This window comes from Papaver somniferum, chromosome 5, assembly GCF_003573695.1.
Source record: "Papaver somniferum cultivar HN1 chromosome 5, ASM357369v1, whole genome shotgun sequence".
NCBI lineage: Eukaryota > Viridiplantae > Streptophyta > Magnoliopsida > Ranunculales > Papaveraceae > Papaver > Papaver somniferum.
Window position 1 is genome coordinate 91,961,812 of NC_039362.1, and position 23,392 is coordinate 91,985,203.

General features: G+C 38.6%; 2 protein-coding genes across 2 annotated transcripts; one reads left to right on the forward strand and one right to left on the reverse strand.

The window, feature by feature from the left end:
* The first annotated feature begins 17,180 nt into the window (after nucleotides 1-17,180).
* On the forward strand, nucleotides 17,181-18,533 carry LOC113282207 (ubiquitin carboxyl-terminal hydrolase 12-like). Its single transcript, XM_026531180.1, has 3 exons — nucleotides 17,181-17,410; nucleotides 17,512-17,663; nucleotides 17,761-18,533. Exons 1-3 carry the CDS (start codon nucleotides 17,286-17,288, stop codon nucleotides 18,036-18,038), a joined length of 555 nt encoding a protein of 184 aa, XP_026386965.1. The 5' UTR covers nucleotides 17,181-17,285; the 3' UTR covers nucleotides 18,039-18,533.
* Nucleotides 18,366-21,706, reverse strand: LOC113282206 (uncharacterized protein DDB_G0286447-like). The gene is made up of 5 exons (XM_026531179.1): nucleotides 20,880-21,706; nucleotides 20,265-20,420; nucleotides 19,141-19,239; nucleotides 18,875-19,030; nucleotides 18,366-18,734 (listed from the first exon to the last, which is right to left on the reverse strand). The coding sequence occupies exons 1-5, from the start codon at nucleotides 21,537-21,539 to the stop codon at nucleotides 18,600-18,602; spliced, it is 1,206 nt and encodes a 401-aa protein (XP_026386964.1). The 5' UTR covers nucleotides 21,540-21,706; the 3' UTR covers nucleotides 18,366-18,599.
* Between the last annotated feature and the right edge of the window lie 1,686 nt (nucleotides 21,707-23,392).

Sequence of the window (23,392 nt, forward strand, 5' to 3'; positions counted from 1 at the left end):
TTGAAACGGGCATGTATGCCGCACGCTGTAGACCGCCAAACCAAAACCCTAATGAGCATCCCCCAGTTTGTGACATACGTTTTGATGTCTCGAGTGTTTTGTGGAAAAAATGTAGCATGTCGTTGGTGTTTGATAAGTTGAGCTTGAGAGACTTGCCGGCTCAATGGCGACCTTCGACGGTCGAGATTTTGTGTATAAGAGGAATCGTGGCCTTTGATGTAGGCGTGACATGCCAAAGTGAAAGGGTTGCACGACATGTGTCAATGGCATGTGTGGTATGCCTTGGTCCTGGGTAGCACGTCGGGTGCAAGTGGAAGTGCCAAAGTGCAAGTGTTGCTCGGCATGTGCCAATGGCATGTGTGGTATGCCTTGGCCCTAAGTTGCACGGCTTGGCATGCCAAGTTGCAAGGGTTGCATGTGATGTGCCAATGGCGTGTGTGGCGGCTTTGGCCCTAGGCATGTCAAGTTGCAAGGGTTGCATGGCATGTGCCAATGGCGCGTGTGGCGGCTTTGGCCCTAGGTTTGGCGGCTTGGCATGCCAGGTTGCAAGGGTTGCACGGCATGTGCCAATGGCGCGTGCGGCAGCTTGGCATGCCAGATTGCAAGGGTTGCACGCCATGTGCCAATGGCGCGTGTGGCGGCTTTGGCCCTAGGTTGTACGGCTTGGCATGCCAGGTTGCAAGGGTTGCACGACATGTGCCAATGGCGCGTGTGGCGGCTTTGGCCTTAGGTTGCACGGCTTGGCATGCCAGGTTGCAAGGGTTGCACGTCATGTGCCAATGGCGGTGCGTTTTGGATTTTTGGCATGGCTAACGTGATGATTGTGCGTTGCTTTGCGGTTTGGCGTGGTTGCCATATTTAGCGCAACGGTTGCGCGTTATTTTTAGTTTTGGCATGGTTGCCATATTTTGCACAATGATTGCATGGTACATGCAATTGCTATGTTTTGTGTGATGAGTGCACGGTGCGTGCATTTGGCATGTTTGCCATGCTTTTGCGCAATGATTGCACGGTACGTGCAATTGTCATGTTTTGCGCGATGTTTGCATGGTACGTGCATTTGGCATGTTGCGTGACATGTGTGAGTGGCATGATTGCCATGCTTTTGCGCAGTGATTGCATGGTACGTGCAATTGCTATGTTCTGCGCGATGATTGCACGGTGCGTGCATTTGGCATGTTTGCTATGCTTTTTACGTAATGGTTGTGCGGTATGTGTGAACTTAGGGTTTCGCGCATCGAAACCCTGATTTAGTATTTGAAAAGGGTACCCTGGTAATTTTGACATAAGCGCGTTAAATGCTCTAATAAATGTGCTAGGGTCATCGGTGACGTCATGTTATACGTGAGGTTTTACGGTTTTACTCCTTGTTCAAAAACCACCATCTACATTAAGTCCCTTGCTTAGCTTGGAACAGGGGCCTTGTTGCGAGGTAAGCATAAGATGGTGACAGAAGAGGATAGAACTGAGACAGTAAGTCGTAAAAGAGGGTCGAGGAGATTTGTCTAACCTTTTTCGAGATGTAAGTAAGAATCCACAATCCTCGCATCTGGTATCTTCGCAAAAATCCTAATATGACTAGGTGTCTTTGGGGCCAGGCTTTGGAACGCGAGGGGAAGCTGCTAGCGTAGACTTGTCACGAATGGGGCTTGTCAGTGCAAATGGGCTTAGAATGGGCGGGGGCCGTTTGGCAGATCATGGCGTTGGCAAGGAAGGCATGGCTAGCGCGGACTGGCAAGGTTGGCGCGAAGTTTGGCAAGGCCGGCATTGAGCACTTGGTAGGGCCGGTGCTAGCACGGAAGATGCGTGCGTTTTTGGGAAGTGACCAAGATTGCTATTGCGGGCCCGACTGCCTTTCTTCATGCACGTCTTTGAAAAGGGAATCCTTCCCTTATTCGAAGTCCCCAACTATCACGCCTATTAAAGAGGTTATCCACCTTTTATTTGTACCTTTGTTTCTCCATATCGTTGCGTTAGCAACAAAGTAGTAGGGCGAGTTAACATTCCAGTTATGTCTTCCGGCGCTCTTTCTCAAATTAATTCTTCCTTGTTTTTTTTTTGTCATGCAAAACTCTAGCTGTATATATGCTTCGCACGAATCCGTAGAAAATACGGTTCTTCCATATCTTCGTAGAACTTAGTCATAAATGTGATTCTCGTGAACCTTTAGACTTTCGTCATGAATATTGCAGCAGTGTGTTTGTGAAAACCTAGTTGCTTAGGTTTTTCCCTTATTTTGGTGTAGCCGTGTGTGGGTGATAATTTCTTCTTGTATTTCCTTTTTTTTGTAGATACCTTGTTAGCAAAACAACACAAGAAACTCTGGCAAGATGTCACTCGGGCAAAGTCTTGCTTTACCAAAATACGTTAGTAGTTCTAAGACAAACACGGATGATGACTTCTTTATAAAGCCCCTTGCCGCAGCCCAAAAAAATCATCCCAATTTCGTGTCGATCCTCTTGACCGGTTCAGAAGATGAAAGGATGACCCGTTCAGTCCGACCAGAGAGTGTAATACGGTTTTGTTTTCATAGAGGAGAGTATTCTGCTTCCCATATTGACATTAGAATGTGTCAAAGCCCGTTGCGCTCCTTCGACAGATGGATTGAATTTATGGTGAGCCAGGAACACGTAAGTGCTAACTTGACCCGAGCGCAGATCATTGATGCTGTTAGGGCATCTGACAATCTTCAAATTAGGAAGAATATTCATGGTTTAGTTGCCTTTATCTCCAGATGGTGTCCGGACACTCATACAGTCGTATGCAGGTGGGGTGAAATGACTTTCTCCTTAGAAAGCGTGGCTCTTATGTTGAATCTTCCAGTAACAGGAAACCTAAATATCCAACTGACAGAAGATGAAGAAAATATGCGAGCCACTCTTGTTGCGAAGTCGAAGGATTTCGTTCGGAGAGAGAACGAAAAGTGCTTCTACGGCTGGTGGGTGTCCCAATGGTTCCCGGATGAGCTGGACCCGAGCCAAAAGAATAGTACACTTCATGTTGCGGCATTCTTGGCTCTCTGGTTGTCCAGGGATGTTTTCGATGACGGTTCCAGCAAGAAAGAGATAAGGAAAGATCTTCTGATGATTTCCATAAAATTAGCGAAAGGCGTAGTTCTCCCCATTGGTAGCTTGTTTCTTGGTTCTCTGTATATACATCTGGATCACCTGGTTGCATACATGCGTGTTTCAAACGGTTATATGAAAGCGTACTCGTATGTCCATGTTGCCTTCCTTCAAGCGTGGTTGTGGGAGCATTTTGAGAAATATGCTCTGAAGCCGTTGCCTTCACTTCCCGCGAGTTAGGGAGGCACCAGAATTCTCCGATGAGTGAACAGGCATCCAAGAGTCGGATAGAACTTGATTAGGTTCCTTGAAAAGTCGCACGAAGTCAATTTTCGCCCGTGGGCCCCGGTGCATGCGTCTGTAGTTCAGGTTAACACCTTTGCTTTTGCTCCAAATATGACTTTGCTTTCCGAAGGTAACCTGAGTGTTGGTGAAAACTTGTTTATGCGGAGTTGCACGTCTGGTTGTATGCCGTCTTTCTTTAGGGGGTCTTTTCAAGTGGCTTCTTATAATATTGATCGTGTTTCCCGTCACATGGGTTTCGACCAAGGGACCCCCTTTGCTCGTCAGCTAGTTTCTTCAGAGAATCCATTTCCGGTCGTCTTCAATGCCATCGTTCTTGTACCGGGTACGCGTCTACCCTTTTTGCCCTTGGAAAGAGTTTCTTCGACGACCTTCAAGTATAATGAGTTCTGGAAAGATGAGTTCCTTATTATCCGTGGCTTTGTGAATCACATGGTGGCGAACGCCCGTTGTAGACCCTCCCTTGAGGTTTTGACAAAGCATCCAATGTTGAGGGATCCTTCTGCAACTAAGCGAAAATCACCTGGTAACGTGGACAGTCCCCAGGTGAAGGAATGAAGGTCGAAGAATCGCGCTGGTGGATTTCGGTCGGTTTCGAAAGACTCGGCAACCACCGTGTCTTTCAATTCTTCCAATATTCAGGTAGGTGTCTCCCCTGGCTCAACTAAAACGTGTAAATCTTCATTTTGTTTCTAAACTTTTGCATCTTGTTCCTACCAGGGTTTCGGTAGTGTGAACGCCTTTACTGCGCTTGCTCGTCGTCAAGAAATAACACCTCTTCTGATAAAGGCCGGCAGTGTTGAGCCCTCTAGGGAAGATTCAGAGAAAGAGAAGAGTTCAGAAGACGAAGGTAGCTCTTCTGGCAGCAGCACTTGATCTTCTTCGGGAAGCGGATCGGTGAGTCTTGCACATGTTTTTTTTCTTTTCCTTTCTTTCTTATTTTTCGAAAATGTCTAACTCAAGATTACAGGAAGGATCTGAGGAAGGAGACGGTTCTGAGATAGAGGCTTGTGAAGATTTGCCTTTAGCTACAGCGATTACTATTGGTGCTTCAGAGATGGAGGTTGATCAGACGAAAGGCATGGATGCGGCTCGAACAGCAAAGAATGCTCTGACGACTGTCAACGAAAGCGTGGAAGAGAACCCCTTGCCGTCTGTGGGTCTGGTTGCAGGCGCCACTTTCGATACCCCGTACTTGGTTACTTATCCAGGTCATGTGCTGGTCGGTGGCTTCAGCATGCTGGCTAAGTACAAGGTGTTGTACACCAAAATCTGGGAAAGGTATGGACATATCGCCACAACCAGGAAGATCACCAATCGATTTAAGCTGGTCAAACGTGTGGAGGAATCTCTGTCTTCCATCGAGGATATGTGTGAAGTGACCGACCATACCGTTTCTGAGGATGTCATCGTCAGTTGGAAGTATCATCGTGATACGTGCATAGAAAATGGGTTCAACGCTTCGTGGTTCGTCAAGGGATTTGCTGAGATCCAGAAATTGAAAACTGTAGTAGTCGAGAGTCTTTCTGCAGATGAAATCGCACAGCAGGAGGCAGAAGTCGAAGAATTGTCCAAGACGTTGACTCTGAAGAGAGCGGCTCTCGAGGATGCAAGGGAGTCTTTCTCCAAGAAGAGCAAACCCCTGTTGGATAACTTTCCTTGAAAGTTTCTCTGTCTTTTCCAAACTTTAGCTTAGGTTCTCTCTTCTTTTTTTTGAAAGGCAAACAAAGTGCTTATTTTACGTTTGATTGATTTTGATAGGCGGTTGGTATTTTATGAGGATATTGGGTTATTTTGAAATAAATGGTTTTAATAGTACTGGTTGTGACTTGCGAATAGGATATTTCTTTCATGAAAGTGTGTGTCGGTAGTTAGCATAAGATCAAATAGCACGATGGTCTTATCGAGAACCTAAAAGAATAAATCGTATATTCCGTCTAGTCTGGACTTACTCAGTTTTCTTGGGTCTTCTGATGAAAACAATATCCTTCCTGTGTAAAACCGATTTTGCATGAAATGTTGTCGTGATTGCGGAAAGTCCCCAGTCGCTTTTTGAGTTTCCTGGTGACTGAATCGTTTGTTTTTAGTTATTGTGAAGTCCCCAGCCATCTCTTGCGGCTTACGACTGGTAATCAGGTTGTCTGGCAGTCGAGTTGTAGATCCCTGAATAGATTGCTTGTTTCTGCCATCCTGATGTCTGGATCGAAGTATGAGATCGATTCTTGAAAGCTGATATTGTAACCGAAAGATCAATCTCCCACCGTGGTCGTCAATTGTTCATGGGTGAAAATCGTTTCTGCTGATTTTGGTAATTTCGGTGAGTGCGTGAGAAACAAATCTAAACCCTAAACAAATGTACTACATGGGAGTACTTTAGATTCGAGAGATCAATCTGTACAAATCTGTCCTAAACCAAGAAATGGTCGTTCCGGATTTGCTTCGGTCACAAAGAGGAGGAAAAGGGCTGGTTTATGGAGGGAAGCGAAGAGAGTGTTGAGACCAGAGCAGCTCTGGGAGAGTAGTACTTGACTTGTATCAGAAGATAAAATCTTTGAGAAAGCTAGCAAGAGTTGCCTTTCTGAGTGTTGTATTTCTCCCTAACCAAAAACTTGTGTCTTGGTGGAAATAGGTAAAACCTATTTATACAAGTCCAAGTGAAACGTACTCTGGCCCCGTAAGAAAAGAAACAGATGAATTAAATGGGAAGAGGTGGTAACGCCTGATATTTATGGAATTTGATGGAACTGATGTTCCATAATGAAAGAGCGTTTCACCATTACTTCCTACATTTACTAACCGTTTTATTCTTATTACACTTTCTTGAAACGGGCATGGATGCCGCACGTTGTAGATTGCCAAACCAAAACCCTAATGATCATCCCCCAGTTTGTGACGTACGTTTTGATGTCTCGAGTGTTTCGTGGAAAACATGTAGCATGTCGTTGGTGTTTGATAAGTTGAGCTTGAGAGACTTGCCGGCTCAGTGGCGACCTTCGACGGTCGAGATTTTGTATAAGAGGAATCGTGGCCTTTGATGTAGGCGCGACATGCCAAAGTGCAAGGGTTGCACGTCATGTGCCAATGGCATGTGTGGTATGCCTTGGTCCTGGGTAGCACGTTGGGTGGAAGTGGAAGTGCCAAAGTACAAGTGTTGCTCGGCATGTGCCAATGGCATGTGTGGTATGCCTTGGCCCTGGGTTGCACGGCTTGGCATGCCAAGTTGCAAGGGTTGCATGGCATGTGCCAATGGCGTGTGTGGCGGCTTTGGCCCTAGGCATGCCAAGTTGCAATGGTTGCATGGCATGTGCCAATGGCGCGTGTGGAGGCTTTGGCCCTAGGTTTGGCGGCTTGGCATGCCAGGTTGCAAGGGTTGCACGCATGTGCCAATAACGCGTGTTGCGGCTTTGGCCCTAGGTTGCATGGCTTGGCATGCCAGGTTTCAAGGGTTGCACGACATGTGCCAATGGCGCGTGTGGCGGCTTTGGCCCTAGGTTGCACGGCTTGGCATGCCAGGTTGCACGGCATGTGCCAATGGCGCGTGTGGCGGCTTTGGCCCTAGGTTGCACGGCTTGGCATGCCAGGTTGCAAGGGTTGCACGGCATGTGCCAATGGCGTGTGTAGTGGCTTTGGCCCTAGGTTTCACGGCTTGGCATGCCAGGTTGCAAGGGTTGCACGACATGTGCCAATGGAGGTGCGTTTTGGATTTTTGGCATGGTTAACGTGATGATTGCGTGTTGCTTTACGGTTTGGCGTGGTTGCCATATTTAGCGCAACCGTTGCGCGTTATTTGTAGTTTTGGCATGGTTGCCATAGTTTGCACAATGATTGCATGGTACATGCAATTGCTATGTTTTGTGTGATGAGTGCACGGTGCATGCATTTGGCATGTTTGCCATGCTTTTGCGCAATGATTGCATGGTACGTGCAATTGCTATGTTTTGCGCGATGTTTGCACGGTACGTGCATTTGGCATGTTGCGTGACATGTGTGAGTGGCATGATTGCCATGCTTTTGCGCAGTGATTGCACAGTACGTGCAATTGCTATGTTCTGCGCGATGATTGCACGGTGCGTGCATTTGGCATGTTTGCTATGCTTTTTGCGTAATGGTTGTGCGGTATGTGCGACCTTAGGGTTTCGCGCATCGAAACCCTAATTTAGTATTTGAAAAAGGATACCCTGGTAATTTTGACATAAGCGCGTTAAATGCTCTAATAAATTTGCTAGTGTCACCGGTGACGTCATGATATACGTGAGGTTTTACGGTTTTACCCCTTGTTCAAAAACCACCATCAACAATATAATAAATAAGCTATATTTGTATTTATCATGTCAAATTTTATACATTTCTTTAGATTTCTGCATATTTCTGTATAAAATTTGGTTTACAAACCTTTATAAGACATTAGACAACTCTGCAAGATTTTACCTAATTCTGTAAAACTCTCAGAAACTTATTAATTTTCATGACTCTTTCTAAAAATCCATAGAAGTATTTATTGAATAAACCCCTATAAGTTCTTTCACGCCTCACGCCAATGTTCTTAGAAGGAGGAGGAGAAATAGAATCATGTTCATTAAGGATAAGAATGGAAACACTCTAGATACTCATAAGGATATTAGTGATACCCTTCCGGCCCACTTTAGAGAGAAAAACTACAGATCATGGGGATAGTGATGCCCTGCCTATTCTTAGTTTATTTGATCATGTGATTAGTTCAATAAAGAATGACAGAGTCATTTAAATCCCTTCGGCTCAGGAAATAACTATAGTGGTTAGAGGTATGGCTGCTGATAAATCTCCAGGCCCGCATGGGTTCAATATGAGATCTTTTCGGCACCAATAGCCTATCATTAGTTTTTAGATGTCATTTCCATAGTTCAACACTTTTTTAAAATGAAATATCTTTTCAAGGAAATGATTTCTACTTTTTTTGCTCTTATCACAAAAGTAGACAATCCCCTTCTTCCTAGTGATTTTAAGCCAATAAGGCATATTCCTATGCACATGCAAAAAAAAAAAATTGTTGGGCATACCAGGTGGCATGGAAAACGAATTGTGCCACTATGGGAAAACTACTGAGCGACAGATTTTCTAGCGAACGATATTGATAATATCACCAGCAATAAAGTCGTTATCACCAGCGCTACGATGAATATCACTCGATATTCACTCTAGCGATAGCGTTATAATTAATATCGCCAATGCTTGACTTCCTAACGCCTATAAATACCGCATCGTTTCTTCTTCCCCTTCACACCTTCCCTTCCATTCTAATTTGTTCTCTTTTATTCTGTTCTCTTCTCTTCTGTAGTTCAGCAAAATTTTCTTGAGTGAGAAAAGAAAAAGAAACAGAAAAGTCAAAGGATCTACTAGTATCCCAGACAGTGGATTAAATTATGTTGTGGATAAAGTATATGAGTTTCAAAATGTTAGAAAATTTGTCGGTGATGGAGTGCTCCCTAATCACATATCTGACCATTCAGAGCGAATTAATTCAGTATTTCTAAGAGGTGGATGGTCTGAGTTCCGTATGATGTTTCAGTTACTCCCCCTATTGTTCAAGAGAGAGTCCGAAGATATCCTTGGCGACATTTACATCCTAGAAACCACAGGACTCAAGGAGTTCAAGTTATATTAGAACGATGGTGGAAGACTACAAGCACGGTCTTTTTCAAAGACTTTGAACGCGGTAATTAGTTTTTTTTAGTAATTTAATTTTTAGATTATGTTTATTATTTTATAAAATTCAACAAACTCTAATTATGAATATGTTGTTAAATAAGAGTTACATCGATAGATTTATGCATGTTAACGGGAATTCCACGTGCTGGAAACTTACTTCCATTTAACAGACTAAATTGGTATCAGAAGATAAATGGAAACAAAGACTTCCTTTATACTCAAATGATGTAGAAGGAAATGCTTCATATAGACTAATACAAGAAAATGGATTAAAAGTGACTAGGTTGAAATTTTTTTTACAACGTTATGCTGGGAAAATGGAACAGTTGAGGTTAGATAGCCAACCATATTTGTTCCCTGGACGTTATGAGGAGCTCAAACGTCTGTTTGTGTTGTGGACACTAGGCCAATATCTATTTCCAAATGCTAGCTCAGTGGTGTTAATTGGTTTTCTTGAAGCATTAGAAGATTTAGAGAAAGCACCAACATATGATTGGGGGTCTCCAATTTTATCAGAGCTTTACATATCCCTCGGTAATTGCTCGACGTGTGCCAAAGATAGTTTTAATACTTTTTGGGGAGTGTTGGAGGTTAGATAAGAACCAATATTTTTCACACTATTTATTTGTTATTTTGAAAAATTTACTAACCAATAATATTAGTATCTTCAGTATTGGTGGTATACATATTTCAGTGTTTTGGAACCTTCTCTTAAGAATCAGACCAATGTTTTTCCGGTTATATTGAAGTACAATTCCGAGAATTGGCAAGCAGAACAGGTTGAAGATGGTCAACATACTGTTGTTGTTCAGAGGATTCAATAGTTGTGTAGAACAAGCCTTAACCTTGTCTCCCAGCTGTATGAAACAATACCTGAATTTGAAGAAGAACAAGCTTAGAGAATGGTACAACTAAGCCTTAAAAGTATCGTGTTATACAACCCTATTTCTGAAAAGGGTGTTTGGTATTATGGTGAAAGACAACTTCTTCAGTTGCAGAAAGGAACATCGATATCCGTCAACCCTTATCCAAGTGAAGAGGTTTTTGAAGAAGACTACTTGAAATTGATAAGGGAAGGTCATCATTGGCAAGAAGTTGATGAATTGATCCAGGAGCTGATGGACAGAACTGACTACCTATATTGGTTTAACACTATTTTCAAGCCCAATATTGCTAAGCAACCACAAATTTTGGGTCAGATGGATTTCCCATCTTTAGGTAGGATGCCACTTGGCGGTGAATTTCTTCCTTCCCAACCTCCACCAGAGACGGGTGACGCATTTGCATATCCTTCTCAAGCGGGTTCATCGTCAACTATGTCATCATTTTTTTTGGGATATACAGACTATATCCACCACATCTGGAGACATTGTTACTTATCCAATTGTTTCCAGTGCACTTGATCGGACTTATCCATAATGGGGGGTCAATGCTACACCGGAGCAGTATCAGACCCAGATGATCGATTATCATACTCTATTACATGGATTTCTGAGATTCCACTTGGATGAGTTTCCAAAACTGAGGGAAATCATGATGTTTGACATGAGTCAAGGATTTTTTGACCATGATGGTTCAAGTAGTAGTAGAGGCATGAGTCTCAGTGTTAGAGGAATGAGTTCCAGTATTAGAGGAATGAGTCCCAGTGGTAGAGGAATGACTCATTTGAGTCCCAATGGTAGAGGCATGAGTCCCAGTCGAACAAGTCAGCGAAGTCTTGGAAATGAAAGAAGTTTGAGACTTTGTTCTATGCAGGAGGTACCAGAAAGCTCTACTCCAAATGAAGTGTTAGATACTCAAGTAGTACGTGAAGGTGATGAAAACATTGGCATGGATACAACTCCTGCACGTCTGTTTAGGAAAATGCCAACTGACATAATGACTCCTAGTGGTGGTGTGAGCATGGAAGCAATTAGGAAATTGACTCTGTATACCCCAATTGCCTCAACCCATACCCCCACCGCCTCCCCCACCCCACACCCCAATTTCCTCAGGCTCATCAGCATTTCAACCATTTCAGCAAGCTCCCTCCAGCATATCCACAACACGCATTTCAAAATTTGTATCATGTTCCCATGCGCCCTGAACCCATCATTTATTAAGGTTATGGTGATTCTGATGAGACTCAACCACCAAGTGAGTCTCAAACCGGCTCGCTAACTGATATGTTGAACAACACTCTTGATCTAGGAAACGCGGGCAATTGGGTCTTTGGTCAGGAAGGAAATGGCCAAAGAAATGAGTAGTTTATGAGCAGCTTAATTATGGACGTAATTTAGTTTAAATATTTCAAATGTAATCTTTTTATTTTAATTAATGGAAACTATGTTTTTGATTAATATTCAAATAGAAACTAGTTTTACATTTCATTAAAAATTAACAATATTAAAAAGTTGAATTCCTGCACGTGAACCTTGTGGAGTTCTTTGCCAGACCCTTTTAGAAACTGGTTTAGTCATAACATTCGTCGTGACTAAACCATCTTATGTTGTCTTCAGCAAATTTGGTATGAGCTCTGATTTTTATTTATTCAATAGAAAACCCAGGATTACCCCCTTTTATCATCCACATAATTTGTTGATACTTTCTCACATCGTTATTGGTGAAACAATAACGATTTTGAAGACACTCATTTGTTCTTCTTGAATTTACGTGACTTAACGTCATAAACCTTTAAAACACAGTGTCACATAAGTTAAAAGTATCTAAATTGAAAAATCTATCGCTTGCAACTGAAATCCAACATCGAATTAGAGAAATATCTTCTTCTCGAGTGAAATCCACTTCGGTTATGCGAGCACTAGGCAAGGTGAAATGAATTTGAATTTTAGATGGTATGAGTTGAAATGGGTATTTATAGGGAATAGTAGCCATTGGATGAGGAACTGATGAGCGATGATCAGAACAACGAGCGACATAGCGACCATCGCTGGCGCTGGAAAGACCAACGAGCGATATTTTGACCATCTAGCGATGGACACTCAATCACTCGCTGGAAAGTCTGTCGTGTATGCCTATATGTTATTTTGACATATATGCATATATGTTTGGCACTTTGGCATACTCATAGTGGGTGCATATATGGCAAAATATGATGTTTGACATGTGCATAGGAATAGGCCTAAGCCTCTACGATTCTTCCTACAAAATTATTTCCCAAATTCTTGTGAAAAGGTTAAGACCAGTTTCTAGCTAAGATTGTTTCTCATGTCGGATTTGATTTTATAGAAGGCTATTATTGGGGCGTGACACTCCAATAGAGGGGCTTCACTTGGATTCTTAGTGACCAAAAAATTGGTTATGGGGTATTCCTGACTCAATACCAAATATCTAAAATACCCTTCAAATAAAATAAAACCTAAAAACTGAAATCAAAACCTAATTCTAATTCAAAAATCTGCTCCTCTTTTTCTTCTTCTAAACTTACTCTCCTTTATCAATCGTAAATCCTCTTTTTTTTTCAAATTAAATTATTCATCGTCTTATATTAATCAGCGATTCGAAAAATTTAAAATCGTCAATTGAAAACTCTATAAACACAACCAACTAACTAGACATTGGAATCATGAAATATTATGGTTAAATTGGTTGAACTCAGGGAAAAAATTAGGGTTGCGGGTCCTGTTACGGTTAGGTATTATTAATTTCCTAACCGTAAACTTGTTCTCTAGAGCTATTACGGTTAAGAATCTAAGAACTCCTAACCGTAAGTAAAAAAATAAAAAATAAAAATCCAGTTATGGTTGGGTTCGACTCTCATAAAAACTAACCGTAAGAAATCCTAAATTACATATTTTTTCCATAAACTTTTAATTAGATTTACGATTGGATTTGAGTTTAAATAAATCAACCGTAATGTTGCGACGGTCGAGTTTTCTTTAAGTTTAACTAACCGTAATAGGTCCTACGCATTAATAATTCATGGGAAAGCAAACTCATTTAGAATTTTAAAGGAATTTTAGAAAAGATAAGTTAATGCAGGTATATTTTAGTCTCGTGGAGATAAAAATGGAAAGGAACTAGTCTCACTCTCGTTGGAAACTCAAGAACAAAGGGATACGGTGAGATATTTTATGAAGAATAACCATCCAGAGATTTACTAAAATCTGATTTCCCCTAAATAAACTAGACATGCTCATCATGTATTCTACGCATTTTAGATTACCAAGCCAAACACGTTTTAATTACCAAACGATACTAAGTAGTTTATTTTACGGTTGATAATTAACAACCTAATTATCCAACCGTAAGCAAATCTACGGTTGGGTTGTTTTTCAGCCAGCCGTAACTGGTTTTCTTAGTTTGGGGTTTCCCAATTTTTCCTCAATTTACGGTTAGGAGTTTATTGTTACCTAACCGTAAATTTATCTTTTCTCAATTTAGATTAGCTAATCTAATTGAATGGTTAATACTAATAAAACAAGGATTTGGATAAGGGGTTTTTGAATTTATTTATGGGTGACCCGTTTTTGTCCTATTAGGTGACGCCCTTCTATTGGAATGTGACGCCTCCATAATAGCCTTCATTTTATATCCTAGAGGTAAATAACTGACAATATAGTCTTGGGTTCTAAATCTGATTCGCATCTGACTCAAGTTGAGTTACATGTTGAGCGGTTTGTTCTTTTCCTTACCAAAATCCGACTTGGCTCATAGGTTTAGGCTTTTTTTTCTCCTTTAAAAGTGTCACAAGAAAGACTCCACAACCACATTTACAGATAATAGGAAATTTCTTGTCTATTGATGTTCTGTACTAGGAGTTTCCCATTTTTGTATCAGCGATGATACACACACCAAAGGTGTGTCCCGCGATCTGCACCGTAAAGAAATCCAAGGATTGTTAGGACAGCCTTGGGGAAGATTTGAAGGGAGTGGGATAAAAGGTGGGGTCCACCATCTTTTTTTCTCTCACACCAAAATCACGGTGCACATAGCGGTGCTCCTTTTCGGTACACAAACATTTTCGTTTTTGTATACCCATGTGGTTGTTTAATCTTTTATTTGGCTATCAATTTGAAGTTACTTTCACAAATTCAACATCTAATAATCCCCCACATAAAAACCATCCATCCTATGCATAACTCTTAAATTTTGATATGTAGATCAAATTCAAGATGGGTATCATTGATATTAGTAAACAGTGAAATTAAATCAATGATAATAATTAAACTACATATCAAAATCATAACGAACAGAAAATAAAAATAGAGACATACCGATATTACATGGTTCGGCACTAATGGCCTACGTCCACGAAGAAACCCCTTAGGGTGAATAAGATTAATGATCTCCAGAGAATTTGATCATTCTGGGATAAGATTACATTTACATTACACTCTCTATTTATAGAGTTGACAAGATATAAAAGATATCCTATAATTGAACGAGGATAATTATCTATGAATGTAAAATATTAGAAATTAATAACATAATATTTCTAGAGTTATTCTCTGAATGATTTTATCTTCACTTCACATGCACTACAGGGTCACTTAAATTTCTACTCATCTTCACAATCACCTCGGCTCACTGCACGAGTATTGACAGACACAATATTCCAATACCCCCCTCAAGTTGGACGCGAAAATTTTTAAAGCGTTCAACTTGAACCTTTAAAAATAGTCTTCGAACTTGACATAAATTAGCGATCATGGTCGCTTGATTTTCGGTTGCATCGGTACTTGCACATGACAAAAGAAAAAATTGGTCTTCACCGCTACATAATATATATAAACCTTTTTTTTTTTTTTTGATGAATAAAATAAAATATGCCAAGAATGTGACATTTTTCAGAAGATTGAGATATCCGAAAAGAATGACATTTTAAGGCATCTAAAGGAATGCGGAAAATGAAATATTTCAGAGGATTAAGATATTCGAAAATTGATTGACATTTCCGGGAATGAATTGATATGAAGAGAAACATCTTGCCATGAACAATAGCAAGGAAATAGAATATTCGGTATTGACAAGATATACTGAAACAAGAAAATAGAACAACAACAATAACTAGTATATGTTCAATTTATCTATTGAAGAATGTATAATATGCTCATGAAAGCTCGAGCATAATGAGAATATTTTGATTTTAGATAAGATCCACAAATATATTTGATTAGATTTGAAAACAAGATCATGTCGAGAGAGAACAACAATTTAGAGTTGTTGTTTAATATATACCAAACCCATTTTCAATATGATTTCGCTGATCAAGTGACTGAAGATCAGTAATATATCTTTGATTTAGGTAGGTAAATAAAAGAGATTAGAGCAGTACCAGAAGGCGATGACTGCGGATTAAACAAGATATACTATGTTGACATACTTTCTCATAAATAAAGCATCATATTCCAGAGAAAGAATATATTAGATATACTCTTGAGCTATATTTTGAACAAAAATGGAAACAAAATCGATTTCCTGGAATGGAAAGATACGCGAAGATTTTAGATCTTTAAATCTAAAGAAAATGAAAGTTATTTTATAAGGAAACAAAAAATAACTTCATTGATTTGGAAAAATGGATGATTACTGATTAGTTGCACAAAGTGCAACCCAAGGACAAATAATCTGAGCCGAGAACAAGAATATTGTTTCATAAGGTATTGATGAAGAAAATAGGGATCTTGCAGTGAACAATGACAAGAATATTGATATTTAACATGATAGAATATCATGTTACTGTATTGACATGACACACAATAACTATACGATCAATCAGTTATTGAAGAATGAATAATATGCTCATGAAAACTAGAGCTTAATGATAGATTCAGGTGAGTGAGAAGATACATCTTTGATGCAGAGAGAGTCCATGAGGACATAATGGACAGAGAAGTGTTGAAATAATAGAGTTGATTGATATTCAGAAATTCCTATTTTTGGAATTGAATATATACCAAAACCAATCATATCTGATTTGGTATGATTTTATGGAAAAAGCACGAGACGTAAATTCGGGAAAGAAAATACGCATATATGCAAAGAAAGACCAAAAAATGGTAATTATTTCCGGAACTTTCAAAAGGAAATAATACCATTGACTTTCATGAAGAAAATTATGAATAGTGGTATCATGCAAGAGTATCACGCAGTGACAAACAACAAGAAATATAATTGATAATGAAGACAGAGTTGCCAGAAACCAGTTAAGTGGTGAAGCAAACTATACGTCTGTTTATATGAAAGAATGATTTTAGTTTTGGATGATCGACTAAAATCAAAAATAAACATACGGGTCTCTGATGGGAATGAAAAAAAAACTTTGTAGTGTTAGGAAATCCACACAAAGTGACAGAACTTAGCAAAAAATATTGAAAAATCTCCATCAAAGAATAAGGAAGCGGAAGCGATTGGATCGAGAGCATTTCTGCTCTGATACCATCTTAAATTTTGATATGTAGATCAAATTCAAGATGGGTATCATTGATATTAGTAAACAGTGAAATTAAATCAATGATAATAATTAAACTACATATCAAAATCATAACGAACAGAAAATAAAAATAGAGACATACCGATATTACATGGTTCGGCACTAATGGCCTACGTCCACGAAGAAACCCCTTAGGATGAATAAGATTAATGATCTCCAGAGAATTTGATCATTCTGGGATAAGATTACATTTACATTACACTCTCTATTTATAGAGTTGACAAGATATAAAAGATATCCTATAATTGAACGAGGATAATTATCTATGAATGTAAAATATTAGAAATTAATAACATAATATTTCCAAAGTTATTCTCTGAATGATTTTATCTTCACTTCACATGCACTACAGGGTCACTTAAATTTCTACTCATCTTCACAATCACCTCGGCTCACTGCACGAGTATTGACAGACACAATATTCCAATACTAACCCTCTGGTATTAGGTAGCATTTTTTAAGCAACAATTTTGTTTTTAGCACTTTAATATCTTTGAACTCTTCTTCTTACACTAGTGCAATGCCTCAAGGGGGGGTTTTCTTGGCCATGTAGTATTACTGCAACAAGTAATGCATCACCATCGAGCTTCAAAAATGGAGCAAAAGTAGTTGGCAAGGACAGTCACCTATCTATGCCTCTATAAAACTAGGACTTGTATTTCATTTTGGTTATAAAATTGCATCACACAATTGCTACTTAACTTTGCCTCAAAACACAACTATTATCCCCACACAATTGTAGATCTACTAGTTTTTCTTCATCAGTTTGTTCAAGATAGTTTATTGTAGGGTTAAGAATGGGAACTCAGATACTTGAACTTCCTTCAACAATGAATTTCATTTGGAAGATCCACAACTTTTCTATGTTGAACAACAAAGTTTACCACTATTCTGATGTTTTCAGTGCTGGCGGTGCTAAATGGTATTTGTTTTGTTTCTAATATCTTTCTGTTCAGTTTATCTTCTTTTAATCTTTATCTTTTTTGATTAAGCCTCTCCATTCTTGCAATCTTTTTTCAATAGGAAGGCAAGGATTTATCCCAAGGGATGTGAGGAAGTGTTTCATCACTTATCAATTTATCTTTACCGTGTGGACTCGGCCAGTTTTCCAGTGAATGTGGCATACAGTTTTGCTATTACTGATCAAACTAATCCCGCTAACACGAAGACAGTTGGTAATCCTCTATCTGTTTTTCTTGAGAAAAATGCTCTTATGTGAATACATTCAGGGAATAACCAGCAGTTTTTGAACTTTATTATGTTGGTTTGCAGCGGGTGAAAAACAATTTGTTTCAGGTACTAGAGAAGGAGCATGGGGTTATCCTAAATTTTTCCCTCTTAGTAAACTGCATGATTCCAAGAAGGGATATCTTGTAAATGATATTTGCGAGATTAAAATTGAGATAACTCGTAAAATCCCTGCAAATGCCAAGAAGCCTGTTAATGTTAAAGGAAAAGGAAAGCAGTTGCCGCAGGCCAAATCCGTTGTCAAGTCCAATTCCGGGTATTCAATCTTCACTTGGTTTGGTGTTCGTGTTCAAAAGGATTAACCATTCCTAGATCTAAAGTTTAGATTATATACACCTAATCAATGGTCTACATTTGGACTAACAAAAATGGTTTGCGTCTAGCAAGGTCTGTTACTTAAAAGTTCTCTGATTTAAATTAAGATGTAGTTGCTTTAATTTGGTATTTACAGTTTACTTATCTATGAAGTTAGAAATGTTACAAGGAAACTCAGAAAAGGAAGTATGAGAGTTATGCAGTTGATCTATGATGCAGTTTGGTCTAATTTGTGGCTTTCCCGGTCTCTATTAGTTTTTGAAACTTCTTCTGTTCTCAAATGCTAGTATTAATGTAAGTAGTTGGATATGTTCAAGTATTCAGGTCTTATAAATATGCAATTTCTTTCTTGAGTATTCGCAACAAAGAAAGTATCCAGGCAAAATTACATAACAAAGAAAATTCATGTCATGTGTGATTATTCACAAGAATTTGGAAATCTATACAAAACGGGGTGGAGGATAGATATATGATCTTAAGTACGAAAACAAGAAAAAAGCAAATCATGGCGAAAGAAATAGTGTGAAAACAGTGTTATCGTATATAGCCTAGTATTGAGCCGTTACAGGGACCTTGCAAACAGGGCAAGCATTTTTCTGCAGGAGCCATTGTTTTATACAGCATATATGATAGTTATGGCCGCAATTGAGCTTACCCACTTCATCCTCTGCTTCGTATTCTTCCTGCAATAAACATTTACATATACAAAATCAATGTCAGCACAAAGAATATCTTTTTCAATGCACACAGTGATCAGTAATTGGAAGGGAAAATGGTGAGAATTATATAGGAAAAATCATAGCAAGGACAAAGTATAACGTACTTGACAAATACTACATTTCCAGTTCATGTCCGTAAGAAAGCGAGATTGTAAGGCATCTAAGATAGAATGCTTTGTTTTCCTGAGACAGCGAGTTATTTCATCTTCTCTCAATCCAGTGCTTACATTACCGATGCTTTCTCCAAGGTCGAGCAATTCCTATGAACAAAAAAAATGAGTATCAAATGGTGGAGATGCACTGAATCGAAATAATCCGTCTACATTATCAGTACTACTCATCTTTTTTGATGAGGAGAGAGTTTGCATACCTCATATGTCATGTTATCCACATCGAGCCGTAAATCCCTGTATCGATCATGTCCACTAGATCTTCCTCCCAGCAATAGGCTATTTTGGAACATTAGTATCTGCAATGTTGCAAAATAAGTTAAATACACAGCACTTGAATATAACGTTTTTTTTTTATACTGTGTTTGTAGTCTTTGCTCAAATAACGGCGATTCAGTAATTCAAGAGCTTACAAACAATCAAAGGGCTTAGAAACTCCAAAAGACCAACGCTCTGAGAAACTAAACCTGTACCTCCTAATTGATAGAACCATTTTTATTTACATGAGATATTTATTAATCTAAACAAATGCCATATGAAAACAGTTAAGCACTAACTAAAACTATCAACTATTTTGGCAAATTTTAGACTGCATTACGACCCAATGATCTAGTTTTATGCTGGCCATAAATTCTTGATTAGACCAATGGTCAAACCGTTGAAGACTACAGATGTTCCTGGAAGTAATATATGATGCAGCTATAAGAAGTTCTACTCATAAAGCAATTCTCACCAGATACTAACATACATTGCCAACTATAAGAATGTTGATTAAACATTTCTGAGATATCTTACTACTCATCCAGCACCGGAATGATTAAATGCTTAAGTTTGCCCACATAACAAAATAAATTTCATTATACTCAAAGCTTAGGTGTATTATTCCTTGTTCATAGTCAAGATTTTATTCTTCGGTTTTTTATGCATCTTCATAAGGTTGAAAGTTTTGGAGAAAGGCAAAAGAAACTTTTATTTGGTAGTTCTTGAGTTCTACCTGGTCATACTTGCATTTAATCATTCTACACGGTGAACTAAAAGGGTGTAGGAGCAAATTCTAAAAAAGTATGCTAGACATGGCTCAAATGCTTAATATTCTTTACTTGAACAATAACTGCAGCCTTTAACAAATGCAAAATGCTATGGCCTAATTTCTTCTTCACTACTGCAAGTATCTTTTGATTAAACCAAAAGTACTAAGGCAAGCATTTATGCTTAACAACAAAATGAGGCAAATGAATGACAATGTTGAACTGTATATCCACGCTTTTCTAAACTTCAAGAATTCTTAAGAAACAACGAAACTTCAAATATGTACTAGTCTTACCTCTGAGATTCCTCCAGGAGAACCATGTCGGTAATGCCGGTGATGCCTACCTCCAAACACTTCAGATTCATTATGAGATGGTTCCAAGTCAGATGGTGAATCCAAAATTGAAGATATCTGTTCCAGAGTGGCAGTTCTCCTCGAAATACAAGGACGCTGTTATTGACAACCAGTAAACAAGATTAAAATCTGCACTTCAATTAATATTGAACACACATTCATCAAGTAATACAAAGAGAAAGGACTAATTGCAGAATAAGAAATCTAAGCAATGACATAAATTCCCAATTCAAACTAATGAATGCCAAAGAAATTCATTAAAACTATAACATACTTAATACTAAGAACAGCAAGACATTCTAAGATCTGCAGAAGAGAGTTGATTATCAAAATGGGACACAAAATAAAACCAGGAATCTTGAAAACCAGGTACAAAGCTTTAATAGGGTAAAAATCCATAACTAACCCATTAGAAACAACATAACAGAATCAAAGAAAAAAGTGAAAACCCATTTCTTAAATTAACAAACAGACACAAATATAGCAAAATAAAGGACATCCCCAAAATGAAAATTTACCAAAAATTGTAAAGAAAATGAGAAAAAGAACATTCACCTCTCTGTGAGTAGTATGATTATTATTAGAAACCCTATCACCTCCTCCACCATTATTATCATTTCTTCCTCTAGATGATTGGTGCAATGGTCTTCTTGAGACAACACAATCAACAGAAGCATCAGTATCAGCAGCAGAGAAAGCAATTCCAGGAGCACACCAAACATCAGGAACCACAACAAGTGGAGTTGGGTTTGGTTGTTTCTTTCTCTGTTTCTTCTTTCTAACTTTTTTAGCTTGCCAATCTGCTGATGTTCTTATAACAGTAGGTGCTGATACTTGATGTGAAGTTGTTGATGTACATCCAAATCCTCTAAATGAAGATGAAGAAGAAAGATTCTTCTTCTTTTTAGCATTATCCCTATTGTCTTTCATATTGTTTGAAGAAGAAGAAGAAGAAATACCATTACTACTGTTATTGTTGTTATTAATGGTAGTAAAAGTAGATAGAAAAATGGATGAAATAGTTGGTTTACAACGTGTGGATTGAAGAAGTGGAGAGATTTGTGGTGTTGGATCTGCTGAAGAAGAAGAAGACGGTGAAATTGATTGGTTTCTTGGCCTTCTGCTGCTGCTGCTGCTGCTGTTATATCTAATCTGTTCTTCTCGTTGAATCATTAAGTTCTTATCCTTAACTACAGAAGAAGACATTGTAATCATTCAGGAAGAACAGAAGAAAAGAAGAAGAACCCAGAATCAAAAGACTAGTCCGTAATCATAATATCAATAGTTGTTGATTCTTTGTGGTAGAGAAATCAACATACATTTATGATATGAATGAAGAGTGTTTGTTTTTGTTGTTGTAGTCTTTGGATTTATTTACTTGTATTTTTGTGGAACAGACGAGCTCGATTGTACCTACTATATAACTTAATACTAGATTTTACTTTTATTTTTTTCATCAAAACAAAATTGGATTTTTTTACCTTTTTTCTTTTTCACTTTGATCAGTCTAGATTTACTTTGAAAAGGGTTCGCTTTGGTTTGATTGATTAATACTCCAGGAGTCGAGGTATAGTAAAAGTTACTGCTACAGCTTCATTTAATTATTTATTTATCTTCCTCTGCTCTGTTGGCTCTTGTCATCTGAAATCAACAGGCCGTTCCCATTTCACATTTCTCAATGAGCTCACTTCTGGTGTCTAAATATTTTAATAGGCAATGCATTTACTACGAAAGACAAACGCCCATGGTAGTGACTTTAAGTCCAACCCCTAGCAGCAAAGAGAGGTCATGGTGGTTGGCGCCAGCCTAGTTGCAAGCAAGTCGCGAAATGTGGGGCGGGACGCCCATCCAAAAGCCTCGGATCAGAAAATTCAAGGCTTGTCACCCCCGAGTAATTCACGAGTTGCACATCGTTTTTGAGGTAATTATGGGTCTCCGACGAATACCATGAGATCTATTCAAAAAAACTGGTCTGTAAAAGTTCGTTTAGTGAGAATTTGTTTGGGGGTAAATTGAGATTTTTGTTATATAAATTTGTAACAAAATCCTGAAAATAGTTGTTTTTCTTTTTTTTTTTTGTTGTTGTTGAAGATTTACCTCTCCTAGTCTGTGAACAGTGGTTATCTTGTGAGTACACTGCAAGTTTAGCATGAGTTGATATGGAATTTGCTAATTGGCAATTGGGTAGATTTCATTATCAGAAATAGGATAATTTTGAAAGCTTCCTTTTTATCATTCATATGATCTGTAGCATTTTCTAGGTGACCGAAAGGAAAGGTGACCAAACCAAAAAGCAAAGCCAATTAAACTCACAACTTTATTTCTAACTAAAGTAATGAATTAATGGTGGAACAAATTCACTACACATTACATTGATATAAGTATTATCCTTAACGTGATAATTTGGATAGATTATGTCTAATGTTGGAATGATAAATAAATAAAACATACCATGTCTGCTTTTTCTTTATTGTCTTACTATTTTGTAAGGCAACTAAAATTCTTAGAATCAAAAAAAAAATTGGTGAACCGTTTGAAAAAATCTGCTCAAAAACGTCCGTTCACATTGGAAGTGTTTTCCCGTGGGTTTCTGTCTTCGTGTTAGACTCACTATTCACTAAAAATAATTACTTATTCTTTTTTGGTGTATATAATTTTTGGAGATTCTAATTCCACAGTTTGTCCAGCGACACCGTTGAAGATTACTCAGATTTTGCGGTAAATTTTCTGAACCCAGCATTTCTCTCGTGTAGAGTAGTATCCTCATCTTTACTTGTAATAAATTCTCGGTCATATTTTGATTCATAAATTCTATGACCCAAATAGGAGAATTAGCTTGCTACTTGATTAGAGTAGAACCACGTGGTAACTTATTGGAAAAAAAACTCCTCAAGAACCTCCATTCACATTTAAAAATTATCTTGTGGGTTTCTTATTCGTGTAAGACTCATTATTCTCCGAAAAGGATTAATTATTCCCTTTTGATATTATGCGGTTTTTGGGAAGCCTAATTTCACGGTGTGTCCAGCACTACTATTTAAGAATACTCAGATTTTGCAATAAATTCT